Genomic DNA, 15,927 nt, shown 5'->3' with positions numbered 1-15,927 from the left:
CAACTGTTGCCAGGACGACGGACGCCCCGCGCGGTCCCGCCTCCGGCGCAGCGCGGGCCCATCCCGCTCCCAGGCGGCGGTGCCGAGCTCCGGCTCAGAGAAAGATAGGATTTCTTAGTTCAGCCGAGTGGCCCCCGAATCTGGGGTAGTAACTCCCCGGTTTTCCCGCAAAGCGCTGACCTTCAGCCGGTGTCCACATCCTTCGGTCTCGGTGTTCTCATCCCAAGAACAGGCCTGCCCTGTCCAGAGGAGGTGCAGGAACCCATGAGTCCGGGCCGAAGAGAGGCAGTGTCTGTGAATGCTTTGACATGGTTTGGAATTACAGAATCTGAGAACTAGAGTATTAATAATAAACACTTGAAATGTCTGTTAACTGATGAAGAGGTAAACAAAACGTGGTCTATGCATACGACGGAATATTAGTCACGAGAAGTACTGACCCTGCAACACAGATGAATCTTCAAAACACTACGCTGCCTGAAAGAAGCCAGGCACAAAAAGCCACATGTATGTGATTCTGTTTATAAGAAATGCCCCAAATAGGCCAATCTACAGACATAGGAAGCAGATTAGTGATTGCCAGAGGCTGGGGAGAGGGGAGCACTGGGTCTGACTGCTAACAGGTGCGAGGTTTAGGGTGATGGAAACGTCCTGGAATTAGTGACGCTGGTTGCACCATATTGTGAATGTACTAAAAACCACTGAATTGTACAACTTAAATGAATTTTGTTATCTGACTTTTGTCTCAATAAAAGAAGTTAAAAGAAAACCCCAAACACTTGAGTGCTTAGTCTGCATAAGGTACTGCCTTTACTGAAAGGCATTATTTTTGTGACCCTCTCCACAACCTGAGGTAGTCACCATGGGCCACATTAATGTAGCACTTTGTAGGCCTGGCTCCATTTAGGCAATGGCACGCATTAACTTAATAATCATAATAACCATGAGAGGTAGTTACCAGTGTCCCATTCTAAAGAGACCAGGAAACAGGTACAGAAGTCAGGTAAGTTCACCTGCAGGAAAAAGGAAAAGCCAGGCCTGGCTGCGGCTTGAGCTCCCGTTCTGTCCATATAAGCCCACTCCTGATGGAGATGTTGTGGAAGGGGATTTGACAGCAGGCCCTGCCACACCTGATGCCCTAAGCTTGGTGCTTGTCCTATCCTCCAACCCCAGCTGTGGCCAGGGTTTCAGGGATCCCTCTAGACTCTTAGCTGCAGTGTTTGGGTATGTTGTCCTCACACCTTACCCCTTTATTATTGTGTGTGCCTTTCTCTCTCCCTGTGAGGGTCTCTACAGAGCCTTTTCATCCTTGTGCCCCTCCCCAGCACAGAGCTTTGTACTTAGTAAGTGCTACTTTGATGTCTGTTAAATAAAAATTTGATAGGAAGTTATAAAGTGGATGTTTGCTTGGGGTTGTGTGTGGCGTTTCCTGTTCTCAGGTCAAAATCCATCCCTCTCTAAAAACTGAAATTCGCTCACTAAAGTGGACACAACCAACCAGCCCCACAGCACACTGTATCCTGATTCTGTTCACATTCCACCCTACAACAAAGGAAGCTCCCCTACCAATGTATTTTTCAATCAATTTAATTTTCAAATTATGCCCTAAAATGCTAACTGGTAATTGAGACTTAGTAACTAAGGATTTTTTTTGTTTGGTGAGTTCTTTCTAAGGTAAATGTTTCAGTATTGGAGCTGTACCATTATACTACCTGTATTTAAAAATGGCATATCGGGCTGGCCCGGTGGTGCAGAGATTAAGTGCACACATTCCACTTTGGCGGCCCAGGGTTCACCGGTTCAGATCCCGGGTGCGGACATGGCACCGCTTGGCATGCCATGCTGTGGTATGCATCCCATATATAAAGTGGAGGAAGATGGGCACGGATGTTAGCTCAGGGCCCGTCTTCCTTAACAAAGAGAGGAGGATTGGCAGCAGTTAGCTCAGGGCTAATCTTCCAAAAAAAACAGGCATAAAGCTTAAAAGCTCCTATCCCCCAGCTGCAGGATGAGAGATGGGTAAATGCTTGAGTTTTCACAAAGGGATCAAGGTAAAAATGCACGAGTCAGAAGCCAACACTCTGAAACAAGAGCTGCAGGCAGATATTCACATTACATTATCGAATGGATGCTGGGGCCAAATCTCCAATTCCTACAAGGCAGCAGAGTCAGCAAGAACACATGGTGACAGAAGAATCTTAATTTTTCTTTGGTGGTTAGTTTTAGTAAAAACATTTTTATTAATTAACTGCCTAATTTGTTGTTAGTGCTGTCAATTCTGACTCCTAGCGACGCTGTACACAGCAGAGCTGAACTCTGCTCAGTCTTTTTGTGCCATCTTCTCCCCTTCTGGCACTGTATCAGACAATACACCCTGTAATAGCTTTTCTTACATGTTTGGCTGAAAACTTTGACTGCTTCTTCATATAACAACTGTGTAATATTTTCTATAGAAAGAGAACAAAAGTCTATTTTTTTCCTTGAGCAAGGTGGACAGAAGTTTGCTTTGTATTATTGCTAGTTTAGAAAAGTTTTTTTCACCTTCAAATCACATTTCATTATTGGAAAAGTCAGATACATTTTTAGGATTGTTGTCAAATAATAATTTATTTTAAAAAACCTCAAAACACGTTCTAGCACATTCAGTAGCAAAGATCTACCAGTGGCACACATATTAAGAAAACATACATTGGGTTTAGGTTGGGCTGATTAAAATCTATGTGCCTGGAAAGGTAGTTGGTTATGCTTAACGGAGCTCTTAAGAATCAAAGTGCAAAGCAACGTATAAAAAATGAGTTTGAGGGAGCCAGCCCGGTGGCGCATGTTCCGCTTCAGCGGCCCGGGGTTTGTCAGTTCAGATCCCGGGTGTGGACTTGGCACCACTTGGCAAGCCATGATGTGGCAAGCGTCCCACATATAAAGCAGAGGAAGATGGGCACGGATGTTAGCTCACGGCCAGTCTTCCACCGCAAAAAGAGGAGGATTGGCAGCAGTTAGCTCAGGGCTAATCTTCCTCAAAAGAAAAAAAAATGAGTTTGAAAACTTCAAAGAGTTTTAAGACAGATTTAATTTTTCATGATTTTCCCAAAGCCAGTCATGATATTTGTTTAACTTATGGTCTTCAGGGTGCACCTGGAAGAAATAAAACACATTAGGAGACAGAGGCCTTACATAAGTTAGTCAGAAATACACTGTTTCAATTGGCTTTTTAAAGGAATGGTGGAGGAACCATACCTTGTGATAATTATACTCGAAAATCAGAACTTTAACCAAACGGGATTCACAAATGTTTAAAATTATACCTTACACTAAAGTAATCCTTTACCCTTTGCAAAATACTTTCCAATTTAGTCCTGATCTTCCCCACGACCAGGGGTGTTGGCGCTGATGAGTCAAGTATTAATACACCATTTTCCAGAAGGAGGTTATAGACTCTGAGAGTTAAATGGATTGCTCAGGTCCCAATAAATGGTGGCTCACGGATGGGCCTGGCCAGACCTACTGGCTAAATGCTGTAGGGCGAGTCACAGACTAAGAAGGCAGTGTACCAAGCTGTGTAGCAGTGCCCACCAGCTGTCAGGATGCCATCTAGGTGCCTGTGGGCTGGGCATACTTAATAGAATGGGCAGATGAAGTAGGCCCCAGACAAAAATAGTCTGAGGCCACTAGGAGAAAGCCAACAAGCCTGTCTTCCAAGCCCCAGTTTGCCCTCTTTCCTTCAGTAGTGTACTTTGGAAGGCTAGTATGACTGTGACAGAAGGAAATCCATGTCAGACTTAGAGAGAGTGTATGAATAGGAATGACAAGAAGAGGGCCAGAAGTGACAAACCACTGGAGGTCATGGAGAGGTGACACTGAGGAGTCTTTATGGACTTGGGATTGCCTATGGATCCTCTTCCTGCTGCCAATAACCCCATGCCACCCACTGCCCCTCGAGTTTGGAAGAAAATTGGTTGTGACTAATAGCACGTGTGTCCAAGAAATAGTTTTAGCCAAAACAGTGGACTGACTTTGCCTCAGAGACAAAATGTGCTGGAGATGTAATGGCTGGGAGTGGGCCTTACCTGCTTCCATTCATTGATGCAAAAAATTCGGTAAGAGTCATTGCCATATTTGCCAATCCCATGAAGCTCAATCGGATACCTCCACTGCTTTGTCAGATATTCATCTGAGAATACAACACCCCACGTATCAGGACAGCTTCTAGAAAAAATACTTCCCCTAAATGTGTGGTGATGGGGGACTGGATAGAGAGAACAGCAGAAAGGACAGGAAAGGATCTTTCCTTCCCTTGAGAAATTTTGGAATTTCTTTCCAAAACATTGGAAACAAACAACCTCCCATTGTGATTGCTCTTCTTTCTGAATTCCTGTAGCACCCTTGTCTAAACAGCTTGTCTTCAGCTAACTAACCACTATTATTCTGTGTTGTGCTAACTAGACAGAGGTAATGTCCTTGAGATCAACTGGGCTTTCTGCTTCATTGACTTCTTCCTCTAATTCTGCCCACATGGACTGACCCAGTGCTGGGCAAAGATTTATTGCCTGGGTCAGTGGGAGACTGCACTTTGGGGCAAGGAGACTGTTTTCAAATGCCTTTGGTGCTTGAGCTGAATGAGCTCTATTAATGTAGCATCAGAGGACATTAAAGTTTAAGGTGTGGCTCTCTTAAACAGGCACGGTTTATGTTTCTTCCTTTGGGTACATGGGAAAATACCTGAGAACCTGATAATGGTTTTTGCTCGAAGATCGTAGAGACCAAGAGGTTTAAGAAGTTCTGACACATCTCTCCAGTCTGCGGTTCTTGCCACCTCAGCTGAAGGATACTTCTCCAGAAACTCCCAAAGTACAGGAATTGCCATTTTGCCTGGGAAGTAAAAATAACTATGTGGTCACAAGTCTCCAGATGGGCTGATTTTAGGTTCAGGTACTTCCTTATCTATAAATCTAATATAGAGTTTTTTTTTTTTCTTTTTAAACCACTGATGAGAAGCATTACCTGAATTAGCAACCACTTTCAGAGTCAAAAACCAACTATTTGGTTAACAGTCCAAATTATGCTAAAACCTGGCCTTGTACGATATTAGTTTTTAAATAATCAGATTATCAGACAACTAGTTTAAAAGTATACAGAACACAAGGTACCAATGACATTAAAGAAAGCATCCAATGACAAAGAAATGCTTTTATACATGACAGGGTGGAGGAATGTTAAGTAACTAATTTTCACCGATGACCAAAACCAATTTGGAAGTAGAAAATACATGAAAATCTGCTCCTTAATGCTAAGAATGCTGTTGGATGTCATCTAATCTATCTTTCTCACAGGCGAAGTGTCTGAGGGCTGAAGGGGAAGGTCTTACCTGAGGTCACACAGACTCAAAGTCAAACTTGAACCCAGGTCTCCTAATCAATTCAGTGCTCCTTCTCACACTGTTTCTACTAAGATAAAGATGGAAAGAATCCACAAACCTGAGGTCCGATTGAGAAATATTGTTGCAATGAGGAGCTTCCATGGATCGTGAAAAAGTGTTTCTTGGACGAGATTAAAAGGTGACCGAGGGGGTGTCCACTTCTTAAAGGCTTTGCGTCGTGGGGGGCTAAGACCTAAACAAACACACAGCATCAGAGTTGAACACCTGAAACAGATTTAAAATCTGGTTTTCAGACTGGGAAAGGGATACCTTCTTTGTTATATTTTCTGGAAAAATACAGGCTTGTTTTCCTTTTTTCTCTTTGTGTCTGTGAGATGGTGTCTTCTGAAAAGGAAGAGTGAACATGTTTACAGCATCTACGGTTTAGCCTACAGAAATATTCAGGAGCACAAATAAGAATAACAGCAGCACACTCTTATAAAGCATTCAGTATGTGCCAGGCACTATTCTAAGCACTTTACAAAGATTAACCAACTTAACTCTACTAATGACCTCTACGCTAGGTACTGTTTTATCTCCACTTTACAGATAAGGAAATTGACGTACAGAGAAGCTAAGTAACTTTCCCAAGGTCGTACAGCTAGTAAGGGTCAGTGCTGAAATTCTAATCTAAGCAGTCCGGCTCCTGAGTCCATGCCTTTAACCATTCTGTTACTCTAGTTCTCTATGATTTATGTTTATAGTAGTGAAAAATTAGAAACAATATGGACTATTTTAAATTATGACACATTTGGACTATGTGGTCATTAAAATATTTTTGAGACTATATCACGAATATCTTCTCATCTTATTAACTTTTAAGTGAAAAAAGCAACATTCTACATGATCTCAATTTAATAAAAAAAAGAAAAAATCATTAAAAGATTAGAATAAAATGAACCATTTAATTTTCTATATTTTCCAAATTTTCTGCAGTGAATATATTTACACTTACTAAAAAAAACAAAAGGAAACAGATAAAACAGAACTTGCAGAAAAACCTAAGATTTGGACCTTGGAACACCTGAGACCACTATCTCCTGGACAGCTCAGGTAATGTAATAATGACTATTTGACCATTGTTACCAGGCTTCTCAAAGTTTCTAATATTATCACATTTAATACTCCCTATAAGCCATACCCTCTAAATTTGAATGTCTGTTAATAATACCTCGCATTTGTATAGTGTGAAGCCCTCTTTTTCACTTCTCATTTTACTTTACAATATTCTTGATGTGAAAAACAGCACTGGTGAGGGTTAATACCTCCATTTCACAGATGAAGACACCAAGACTTAGAAATTAAGCAACCATCCCAAAACAACAGTGGGACTGACTCTAGATTGGAACAAATATCCTGGTCTCCAGAGAACTAGCCTAGTGTTTTTTTGCCATTCTAGTTTGAACAGGCAAAGTCTAGTAGAAAGTAAAAGAGAACAAAGGAAACCGCTCTTACTAGCTACAAGATAATTTCTTCTGTGGGTTCCCATAAATAATTACTAGCTAGCACCCTTTGTTACTAGGAAACAGCAGCTCAGTTTACTTGGCAATTCCTAACTAAGCCAACAGGAAAGTCTTTACTATTCCACTGGACATCTATTAACCTAAAGGTGCTTCATCTTAGGTTGAGAACTAGACTTCTTTATACAGGAAAGATGAAAAGGATACTTCTGTTTTATTCACAAAAAGGATGTTTTTCATATTTTATTTGTCCATTATACTAGCAATGAATCTACATAAACCTCAAGTCTTTAAGAAGTTGAAAGTCTTTAAAGGATAGACTTGAAGAATTCTTACGCAGTTCCTAGTACCTAGAGAAATCCCAGGCACAGCAAGGACATAAAACCATGAGTAGGACTGAGAGCAGAAATCAAGTCTAACCTCCTGCAGCACCAATGTGTCCTGGCCATCTCCCCACAGGACTGTAAGTAAAATTATTTTTAAAGGAGTATTCTATTCCTCTTTAAAGGAGTTATTCATTATACCATAATGGCATCATAAATAACTAATACGGGGCTGCTCAAAAGATCTCCTTTTTCTCTCTTATTCATTGAGGTACTATAACGGCAAAACTTCTAAGCTCTGAATTCTGTATTAAGAGTATATTATAAGTAATAGATGAACTATGCGATTACAGTTTTGAATTATTTAGAGCTCTAAAACATTTTAGAGAAGCATTACAATAGAAGATAAAAATGACTATGATATATACAAAATTAAATTGGAAGTCACCCATCAGTAATAAGTAACAGGAGGGGTGCAAAAAGACACTGACTATTCTTAACCATTTATGTACAAAGGGACTCTTCCTCAAACTTTTTCACAAGTGAAGCCTTTTCATTTTCTCTAAAGTTGTAAGATTACTGGCTGGAAAGAAAATGGGAAGAACGGAAAGCACTGTGGAGGAGAATTCCAGCTATTGCACCAGGGAGGGATGGTAGCAGCTGTTAATGGCACAATTCTCCTTTGCTGAGGCATCAAGGCAGTAGCCAGATGATTCCTTCTTTGCCATAGGAAAGGGCTTGAAGATCGGTTAGACAAGGTACTAATATCAACTGGTAGAATGTATCTGATATTGTATCTGATTGTAATGTATCTGATAATGTATCTGATACCTTATTTCTTCATTCTATTCCAACATCCTAACTGGGTATAGGCATGAAATACAAAATCCGGGAGTATAAACTCCTCGTCACATTTAACAGCACTTTAGTGCACCAAATACCTTGAAATATTTTCAAAGAAGTAGAGTCTTTCTTGGTTTGTAAGCAGTTGTTCATTTCAGAGCCACATTTTAAAATGTCCATATGCAAATGTTCCCTCCTTTCCCCAGCATCTACTTTTGTTATTTCCTCAGATTCTAAAAAGGCATCCTCGCACTTCTTGTTGGGTTCTGCTTCTTTGGCTGAACGTAATTTGTTTATGACACCAGAAGTTATTTGTTCAAAATGAAAATCTGATTCTGAACTCAATGATGTTTCTTCTACAAGTCTCTTTTCTTCACTGGTCACACTGAGGGTCTTGTTGCTTGCTGTGGCATCAGAAATGCAGAAAGTTCTATCAAGCTGACTTTCTTGCACAACAGGTTCACTTTCAGCATCTGCCTTATTATACCCAGATTCTCTTTTTCTATTACTTCGAACAGAAGCTGAAGGACTCTTCCGGCAGCCTGTTTTAGTTTTCTTAATCTGAATTCCTTTCAAAATAGTCACCTTTCCTTTGGACTTTCTAACCTTTCTGGAGTCAGCATCATTAACATCCTCATCTTCTTTCGGAGGCAAAGGAATGGAAGTAAAGTTAGATAGTCCTCTGCTATCCTGTAATTCCAAACTACCACTTGGCAGAGGAAGCACATCTTTTTTCCACCTGCTTCGAGTCCTGAGGTTCCGGTTTGAACTGTTACTTTCGTTTTGCAGTTGGGATGGCAAAGCTGCCACGCTGCGGTCTTTATACCTTGACTTGATGCCCCTTTTAGAAAGTACGGTAAAATCAAAATCTTCTGGCTTAAGAGAATTCTCTCCATTTTTGTGAAGATAATTAGCAAGTGAAATTTTGGATCTGAACTTCAGTCCCTGTGGGCTAGAAAATGACATTAAAGGAAACTTATTTCTAGTAAATAAAAGTGATTTTTAAAAAGAATAGAACATTTCAGATTTTTTATTAATAATTTCCAAATGCTGCAATGGGCATTTGTCATTTAAAATAAAAAATAGTGATAAAATAGTACTTTTAAATAGTTTCCTATATGATAGTACAAAATAATTTTACAAATATAACTTAAGTGCAACCTTAACATTAACCATTCACAGTAGGAGAAAATATCTGTACTTGTTCTCAAATCACTTGATATAATTAACCAGTGACATTGAAGGAACAGGATCCATAATGGTTCTATGGTAAAAAAATTTTAAAAGCCAAGATTCCTGCTATGCTTTCCCATTACCTGTCTGGACAAAATTATTTGGCTGTACTATCTTCACCACCTTGCATACTCACCTGATAAAATATACATTATATCTTCCTGCTGTTTTCCCAGATAACCTTTGCTTCACAACTCTTTCCCATCCGCATGGGACAGGCTTATGGCATTCCGTCACTGCAGTATCACCAAACTGAGCAGAAGCAATGGGTTCCTGTAGCAGGGGATTACACTCACTGCTGCTTTTTATCACCATTTGTTTCTCATCTTTTCCCACTGTCTCTGATCCCGGAGCAACATCTTCCTTGCTGAAAAAACAAAGTACAAGTGATTAGCTCATTTAAAATTTATTTTCCTCTGCTTATTCAATTTCAATCCACGTAGAGCAGGAATCACATGGACTATCTGGACTACGGGAGATTAAAATCAGTATGGACCAGTATTGCTATGGGAATATCTTTTTGTCCTCCAACATGGGTTAAAAAGGGTTGGAAATCTCTGCACAATGAAAAGCTCAAGTTATTTGTTAGAAAATTTTTTGTTAATCATTGAATAATGCTGTTATAAAGATTTCTGGTGACACTTGGCACAAGTTTAAAAACATAAACCAACAGCTGAGCTCTTAACCTGGGATCAACAGAACTGCTTAAAGGAGTCAGTGAGACATCCTCCTCCCCCCTAATTAAATGAGGTAAAAATTTTATGTATATGTGCATTTTACTGGGAGTGGAGTGTCTATTACTTTAATCAAATGCTGTAACCCTCTAAAATGTAAATAATTTCTGATATGGAATTTTCAAATCTCTTTCATTCTTGATCCTCATGATAAACTTCTGAGGTAGGCAGGATAAGGATTACTCTCATTTCATTGACAAAATTAAGTGACAGGAAAATTAAGCTACTTGCAGAACTGATACCAGAACTCAGGTCTACTAAATCTTGATCTAACACTTCTCCCCTTATACTATTACTGAAAAATCTCAGTAGAGTGTATCCTAACCACTAAATCACACATTTTAAAAGTTGGATGGGTCTACAGAGATGTCTAATCCAACTTTTTCTCTACAAATAGGAAAATCAAGCAAGAGCTACTGACTAACTAGAATTAGAATCAAGGTCGTCTGACGTAATTTGGAGTTAAATAATTTTGGGGAGCTGGGTGGATCTTAAGAAATTATATAGTTCACAATTTTAGACATAAGGAGACCAAAACCTGGTGAAAAGAACACAAACTTTAAGATCAACAGACTGGGTTCAAATCCAGCTCTGCCATTTACTAGCTATGTGTCCAAGTGCAAATCATCTAATCTCTCAAAGTCTCCTTTCTCCATCTGTAAAAAGGAGGTGATACCTCTTAAGACAGTTTTCTAGGGATTAAATTTTGGGGGGAAAAAAGCATTTAAATCATCTTAGCCCCATATCGCACAAAAACAAGTACTCGACGAATGACCAGCGCTTCCTGTTACTTCTCAGAGCATCCCTTTCTGGGGCGCCCCTGGCAGCTTAACATGACATCTCCTCCAAGGTCTTCCTAGGATCCTCCAAGCCACGCAGACGGCTTCTTGCACCGCAAAGCCTCCCTCGTCACTTTGGCTAAGGAGGTCGGGAGCACCCCAGGGCTGACCCCACCGGAGGAGAACCTGAGCTCCGGCCTCATCTCCTATAACTAACCCCGTGGGCCTCGACGGCTCTGTCGACCCTAGGTTACAAAGGCTACCCACCTTCTCCTCCCCGCTCCCATTTTACAGGTGATGAAACTGAGGCTCGAAAGGGGACAGTAGCTTACCGGAGGTCACAAGGCCGGGCTGGGAGTAGGCGCTCACTGGAGCTGACCGAGGGGGCAGCTCCGCAGTCCCCCAGGCTCGGAGTCTCCATCCCAGTTGTGCCCCTCAAGCGGGCTCCGGCCTCCGCAACGGACTGAGAAGATGCAACACCCTGAGTGTGGAGCAGAGTAAGGATGTGAAAACTTCTCCAGCTTAGAGCGCTAGGCTGAAACAAAAAGCTGAAGGCAGTCCAAGTCTGTCAGCCTCCTCAGCGGCATTTACGTCACCCTCTTGGCCACAGCCGCCATTTCCACGGCTCAGCCAATCAAATCCTTTGTTGAGGAGGACGCACCGCCCCCCGACCGTTCCGACCAATCCGGCGCGCCCTAATTGCGCAGACGCTTTCTAGCCTCCCGTTCCCTCTCCTTTTGCTCCCGTCGCAGCTCTCCCTTTTAGACATGCGCACTCGGAACCCTCGGCCGCGCGCCTAGCTCATTGCGCATGTGCGTTGCCAGGGGTAGCGCAGGTAGCCAAAGTGGCTCGCGGGGAAGCGGCTGTCTCTGAGGCGGGTAGGAGGGGTCCGAGGCGTGAGGGAAGTCGCGATGCGGGCCGTGTTGACGTGGAGAGATAAAGCCGAGCAGTGGTGAGGAGCAGGGCAGTCCGGGAGGAGCGGGAGGCCGGGTCCCGGCGGGGATGGCGGGAGCCATTGCGAGAACCCCCGTGGTTGCCACGGGCAACGGGCTTGCGGCCTGGGCTGAGGGCGCTAAACCCCGGGTCTGGGCGACTGCAACGTCCCTTTGCGGATGGAGAAACTGAGGTCTGGAGAGGGAGAAGAGAGATGTGCCACGCGTGAGGTACAGGCCTGGCGAGGCGGTTTTACACGTAATCACAATCTGGTCTTGTCGCTCCCTTTCTGCGAATCCGTCCTGGGCTCATTTTACACCCACGACAGTGTTTCGCACACTTCACAGTTTTTGCCACGTCCACGTACGTATTACCCATACTCTTGTTTACTTGACGTTTTTCTCTAAATTGTCTCTCTTATTTTCGCTTAAATATGATTTTACGTTTTATGATTTTACGAGAAAACTTGATTGCTCCATATTTCAAAATCAGTATCACTATAATAAGGTAACTGTAAAACTTAAAGCAAGGAGAAACAGTGTTAATAAGTTGTGGCTGGATACTGTTGAGCCTGAGGTCTGCCTTCTCGAGAACTGGAGGTTTAGCAAGGGCGGTCAGAGAGGTGCAGGGACAAAGAGTGTGCAACCGAGACCTAGGCTTGATTAGAAGGTTTATGATTCAGTGTTATCTAATGTCCTCTTCCATTTTTATCACCTAAACCCGCCATACAATGCCACATTTTGGGAAATACTGACTTACTGGATAGTTCTCCTCAGCCTGACTTTCATGGTGGTCCTGGATGATCTTGTCAACTTCATTGTGAAGCCTCTGTTTGGGCCACTGGAACAGGCTATTTGCCATTCCCTCTGTCTTTTCTTAGCCCTTTCTGTGTGAGGAAAGCATGCCTTCTTTCCTGTCTCCTCGCATGGAAATCCCAAACATCCTTTAAAGCTCCTTTTGGAGATGGTTGCTCTCTCTTTTGAACTCTGCATTAGTAATAACTAATGCTTACTACATGCAAGACACTGGCTGAGAACTTCATATCTTTTATCTCATTGTCACCTGACAACAGCCCTCTTAGGCATGTACTGTAATTACCTCTATTTTACATATGAGGAACCCAAAGCACAGAGAGGGTAAATAATTTGCCGAGGTCACACAGTGAGTAAGGGGTGAAGCCAACTTTTTTCCTCACTCCAAAGCCAGTGCTCTTAGCCACTACATTAATTTTTCCCCATGTTACAGAGGCTGCAAACTCCAATGCCTGCAGGAGTCAGACGGGCAAGACAAATGGGAGATGTTTACTTGCATCTTAAACACAAGGAGCTGTCTCTTTTCCCTAGGAGTATTTTTCTATTCTACACTCCACTTTTCTTGAAACACATAGTCCTACCAGTATATCTTTCACTTCTACTTTTAACAGAGATTTGAGTAAAAACATTTCTTTTTACTTTTCTCTTAAGTCTATTACAAAAGTACCCACAGCACAAGCTGCTGATAACTAGCAACTGAATGTTTGGCTTCGACGTCAGAGAGTAATAGGGAGTGGCAAAGAGCGTGGCATACTGGAGAGCTCATGCTCTGCCTAAACAGGCAGCTGCCGCTCAGCTCCTGCCAGGTACCACCCTGCAGGATTTGGCCTCGTGTGCTCAGATCTTCCTATTCACCACAAGCTAGAAATCTGGGTTTTTGTGTGAAGTATCCTAATTTTTAAATGTTGGCACCTAATCTGAAAAAACAATATAAAACACCATGTGGCCCAAACAGAACATTTGCTGGCCAAATACAGCCTGATGTGCTCCCAGTTTTCAACCCCTGGCATAGAATTTTGTTCATTCCTCTTTGTGGTACTTAGAATCTGTCTATTGTAAAAGTTATTTGTGAATCTGTTTATCCCAGAAGTCTATAAACCCCTTATTCATTTCCAAATTGTTCCAGAGCCTAGTGAAGTTAAGGGTGCTTGTGACTATGTGATGGATAGATGTATTCATGAATGAGTGAATAAGTGAGCAAATGAATGATCAATGAAAATTTGTTATTTGTTTTTTGGCCCATTTGGCCCAGTAGGTTTGAAACAACCTGTTAGAATAGGGGCTAGAGAGGTTCTATAGACCAGCAATCCTGATGGCAGTTACATAGGCCAGCTGATAGCCCAGAATGAGACAAAACGAAACAAACAACTCTAAGAAATAGGTGGTAGAACTCAAAAGTCCCGGATGTCAAAGATTAGTCGCCCAGAACTGGACCTGCCTGCACCTCCTGTCTGCTCTTTTCGCTCCACTCTGACCTTCTCACAGCAGCAGGGATTTGCTTTCCCGAGTGCTGCTGCTGTGAGCCATTCCTTCACTTCCCGTAAACCTAGAGTGACTCCCAATTAACTTCGCTGGCAAATTGTGCCCTTAACTAGGCGGTCCTACTCCACCCCTCCCCCCTTCCCACTAACATTTAAATTTATGCTTTTCAGTTCAGCTGAAAACTCCGTTTTCTTATCCAAGGCCATTCCCAAATGCTCTTATTCTTCTCTGAATTCCCTCATTTTCTCCCTTAAAAGCTCTGTTCCAGGTTCTTCTCAGCCATGATGCCTTGTTTGGCCAGCCTGCCTTATTCCAATCATGCTAGCCTCTGCTATAACCCTCCGTCCACACCAGCTAGTATTTACTGAGTACTTGCTGTAGGCCAGACAATGTTTACATGTGTTACCTTATTTAATCTCCACAACAACCTGTGAGGTTGGAATTGTTACCCCATTTGCAGCTGAAGAAACCGAGACTTAATGAGGTGACATAATTTGCCTTAGATTCCAAAGCAGGTAAGTGGAGGTGGGTCAGATTGTGCAGGATTTAGAGAGGCATCTTGAGACTGTACCGTGGGGTGGGCACAGGACTGGCAGAGGACAATTTTCAGAACTCACCCTCTGTCTCTCTGCCATGGAATCTGAGGATGTATCTTTTCCTAAAAGGGGGCAGGCGAGGAGAGAGCCATCCTACAGTACAATAGGCTCCTTGCTATGGATGGTGATGGGTGAGCTCCCCAGCCGGAAGTGTTCAAGCAGAGGCTGGATGGCCATCTATAGGGAATTCCTGCCCTGGCAGGGGAGTTGGACTTCATGACACGGTCTAGAGTCTTTTCTAATTCTGAGTTTCTGTGATCTCATGATATAGTTACAGTCCGAGGGGTCCAAGATAAAACCTTGTCAGTTTGTTGATTATATTCACTATGTGTCTAGGACAAATGCCATGCACCGTGGGCCCACAAATGTGTAAAACAGGGTCATTGCCCTCAAATTGCACATGACTGTAATTAAGGGCACAAGATAGTATCAGTGTAAAATATAAAAGCAGTGTAAAATATAGAAGTGTAAAATATAGAAGATTATATAATTCAGAGCTAAATTGAATTGTACAGATTCTAAGTATGGTAAGAATTTTTGTTGTTGTTAGTGCCATTGAGTCAATTATGACTCTTAGTGACCCTGTGTACAGTAGAGTGGAACTTTGCCTAGTCTTTTTGTGCCATCCTCTCACCTTTCAGCACTATATCAGACAATGTTCTGCTGCTATTCATGAGGTTTTTGTGCCCAGTTTTTTCAAAGTGGGTGGCAAGGTCTTTCCTCCTAGTCTGTCTTAGTCTGAAAACTCTGCTGAAGCCTGTCCGCCATGGGTGACCCTGCTAGTATTTGAAATACCGGTGGCACAGCTTTCAGCATCACAGCAACATGGAACCACCACAGTATGACAACCAACAGACGGGTGGTGTGGTTCCCTAACTGGGAAACGAACCCAGGCCGCAGCAGGGACAGTGCCGGATCTTAACCATTAGACCACTAGGGCTAGCTGACTGCCTAATACACCCTGTAATGTCTTTTCTTACATGTTTGGCTGAAAACTTTGACTGCTTCTTTATATAACAACTGTATAATATCATTTTCTATAGAAAGAGGACAGAAAGTCTATTTTTTCCTTGAGCAAGTGGATAGAAGTTTGCTTTGTATTATTGCTAGTTTAGAAAAGTTTTTTTCACCTTCAAATCACATTTCATTATTGGAAAAGTCAGATACATTTTTAGGATTGTTGTCAAATAATAATTTATTTTAAAAAAAACCTCAAAACATGTTCTAGCACATTCAGTAGCAAAGATCTACCAGTGGCACACATATTAAGAAAACATTGATTGGGTTTCTAGTTGGGCTGATTAAAATCTATGTGCCTG

General features: G+C 42.2%; 2 protein-coding genes across 36 annotated transcripts in view; one reads left to right on the top strand and one right to left on the bottom strand.

The window, feature by feature from the left end:
• Positions 1–2,579: 2,579 nt before the first annotated feature.
• On the bottom strand, positions 2,580–11,558 carry MBD4 (methyl-CpG binding domain 4, DNA glycosylase). 2 transcript variants are annotated; one of them, XM_008531015.2, is made up of 8 exons: positions 11,118–11,558; positions 9,409–9,639; positions 8,138–8,991; positions 5,684–5,758; positions 5,472–5,606; positions 4,717–4,866; positions 4,065–4,168; positions 2,580–3,132 (listed from the first exon to the last, which is right to left on the bottom strand). In XM_008531015.2, exons 1-8 carry the CDS (start codon positions 11,204–11,206, stop codon positions 3,055–3,057), a joined length of 1,716 nt encoding a protein of 571 aa, XP_008529237.1. In that variant the 5' UTR covers positions 11,207–11,558; the 3' UTR covers positions 2,580–3,054. The 2 variants fall into 2 exon arrangements, with proteins under 2 accessions (XP_008529237.1, XP_070430808.1); XM_070574707.1 differs by having other exon boundaries at positions 5,684–5,755.
• IFT122 (intraflagellar transport 122) overlaps positions 11,510–15,927 on the top strand; it is a 74,626-nt gene continuing 70,208 nt past the window's right edge. For 22 of the 34 annotated variants that reach the window (XR_011526853.1, XR_011526852.1, XR_011526855.1 and 19 more), the window contains exon 1: positions 11,554–11,737. Coding sequence is in view for 20 of the 34 variants with exons in the window: in XM_070574696.1 (XP_070430797.1) it covers positions 11,697–11,737 (41 nt within the window). In the remaining 14 variants the exon portion in view is untranslated. Of the gene's footprint in view, positions 12,082–15,927 lie in introns of all 34 variants that reach the window. The other 12 variants (XM_070574704.1, XM_070574700.1, XM_008531008.2 and 9 more) reach the window with 11 other exon arrangements.

The sequence above is a fragment of the Equus przewalskii genome, chromosome 15, assembly GCF_037783145.1.
Source record: "Equus przewalskii isolate Varuska chromosome 15, EquPr2, whole genome shotgun sequence".
Lineage (NCBI taxonomy): Eukaryota > Metazoa > Chordata > Mammalia > Perissodactyla > Equidae > Equus > Equus przewalskii.
Note: the sequence above shows the minus strand (reverse complement) of the source record. Positions and strands in the feature narration are given on the sequence as shown.

Excerpts from the sequence above, each read along its gene's own strand:
- MBD4 (XM_008531015.2), bottom strand. The coding sequence starts at position 11,206 with ATGGAGACTCCGAGCCTGGGGGACTGCGGAGCTGCCCCCTCGGTCAGC. Across the intron at positions 8,992-9,408 it reads TATAATGTATATTTTATCAG|CCCACAGGGACTGAAGTTCA; the intron begins GTGAGTATGCAA and ends GTCATTTTCTAG. Across the intron at positions 4,867-5,471 it reads ATTTCTCAATCGGACCTCAG|GCAAAATGGCAATTCCTGTA; the intron begins GTTTGTGGATTC and ends TTTACTTCCCAG.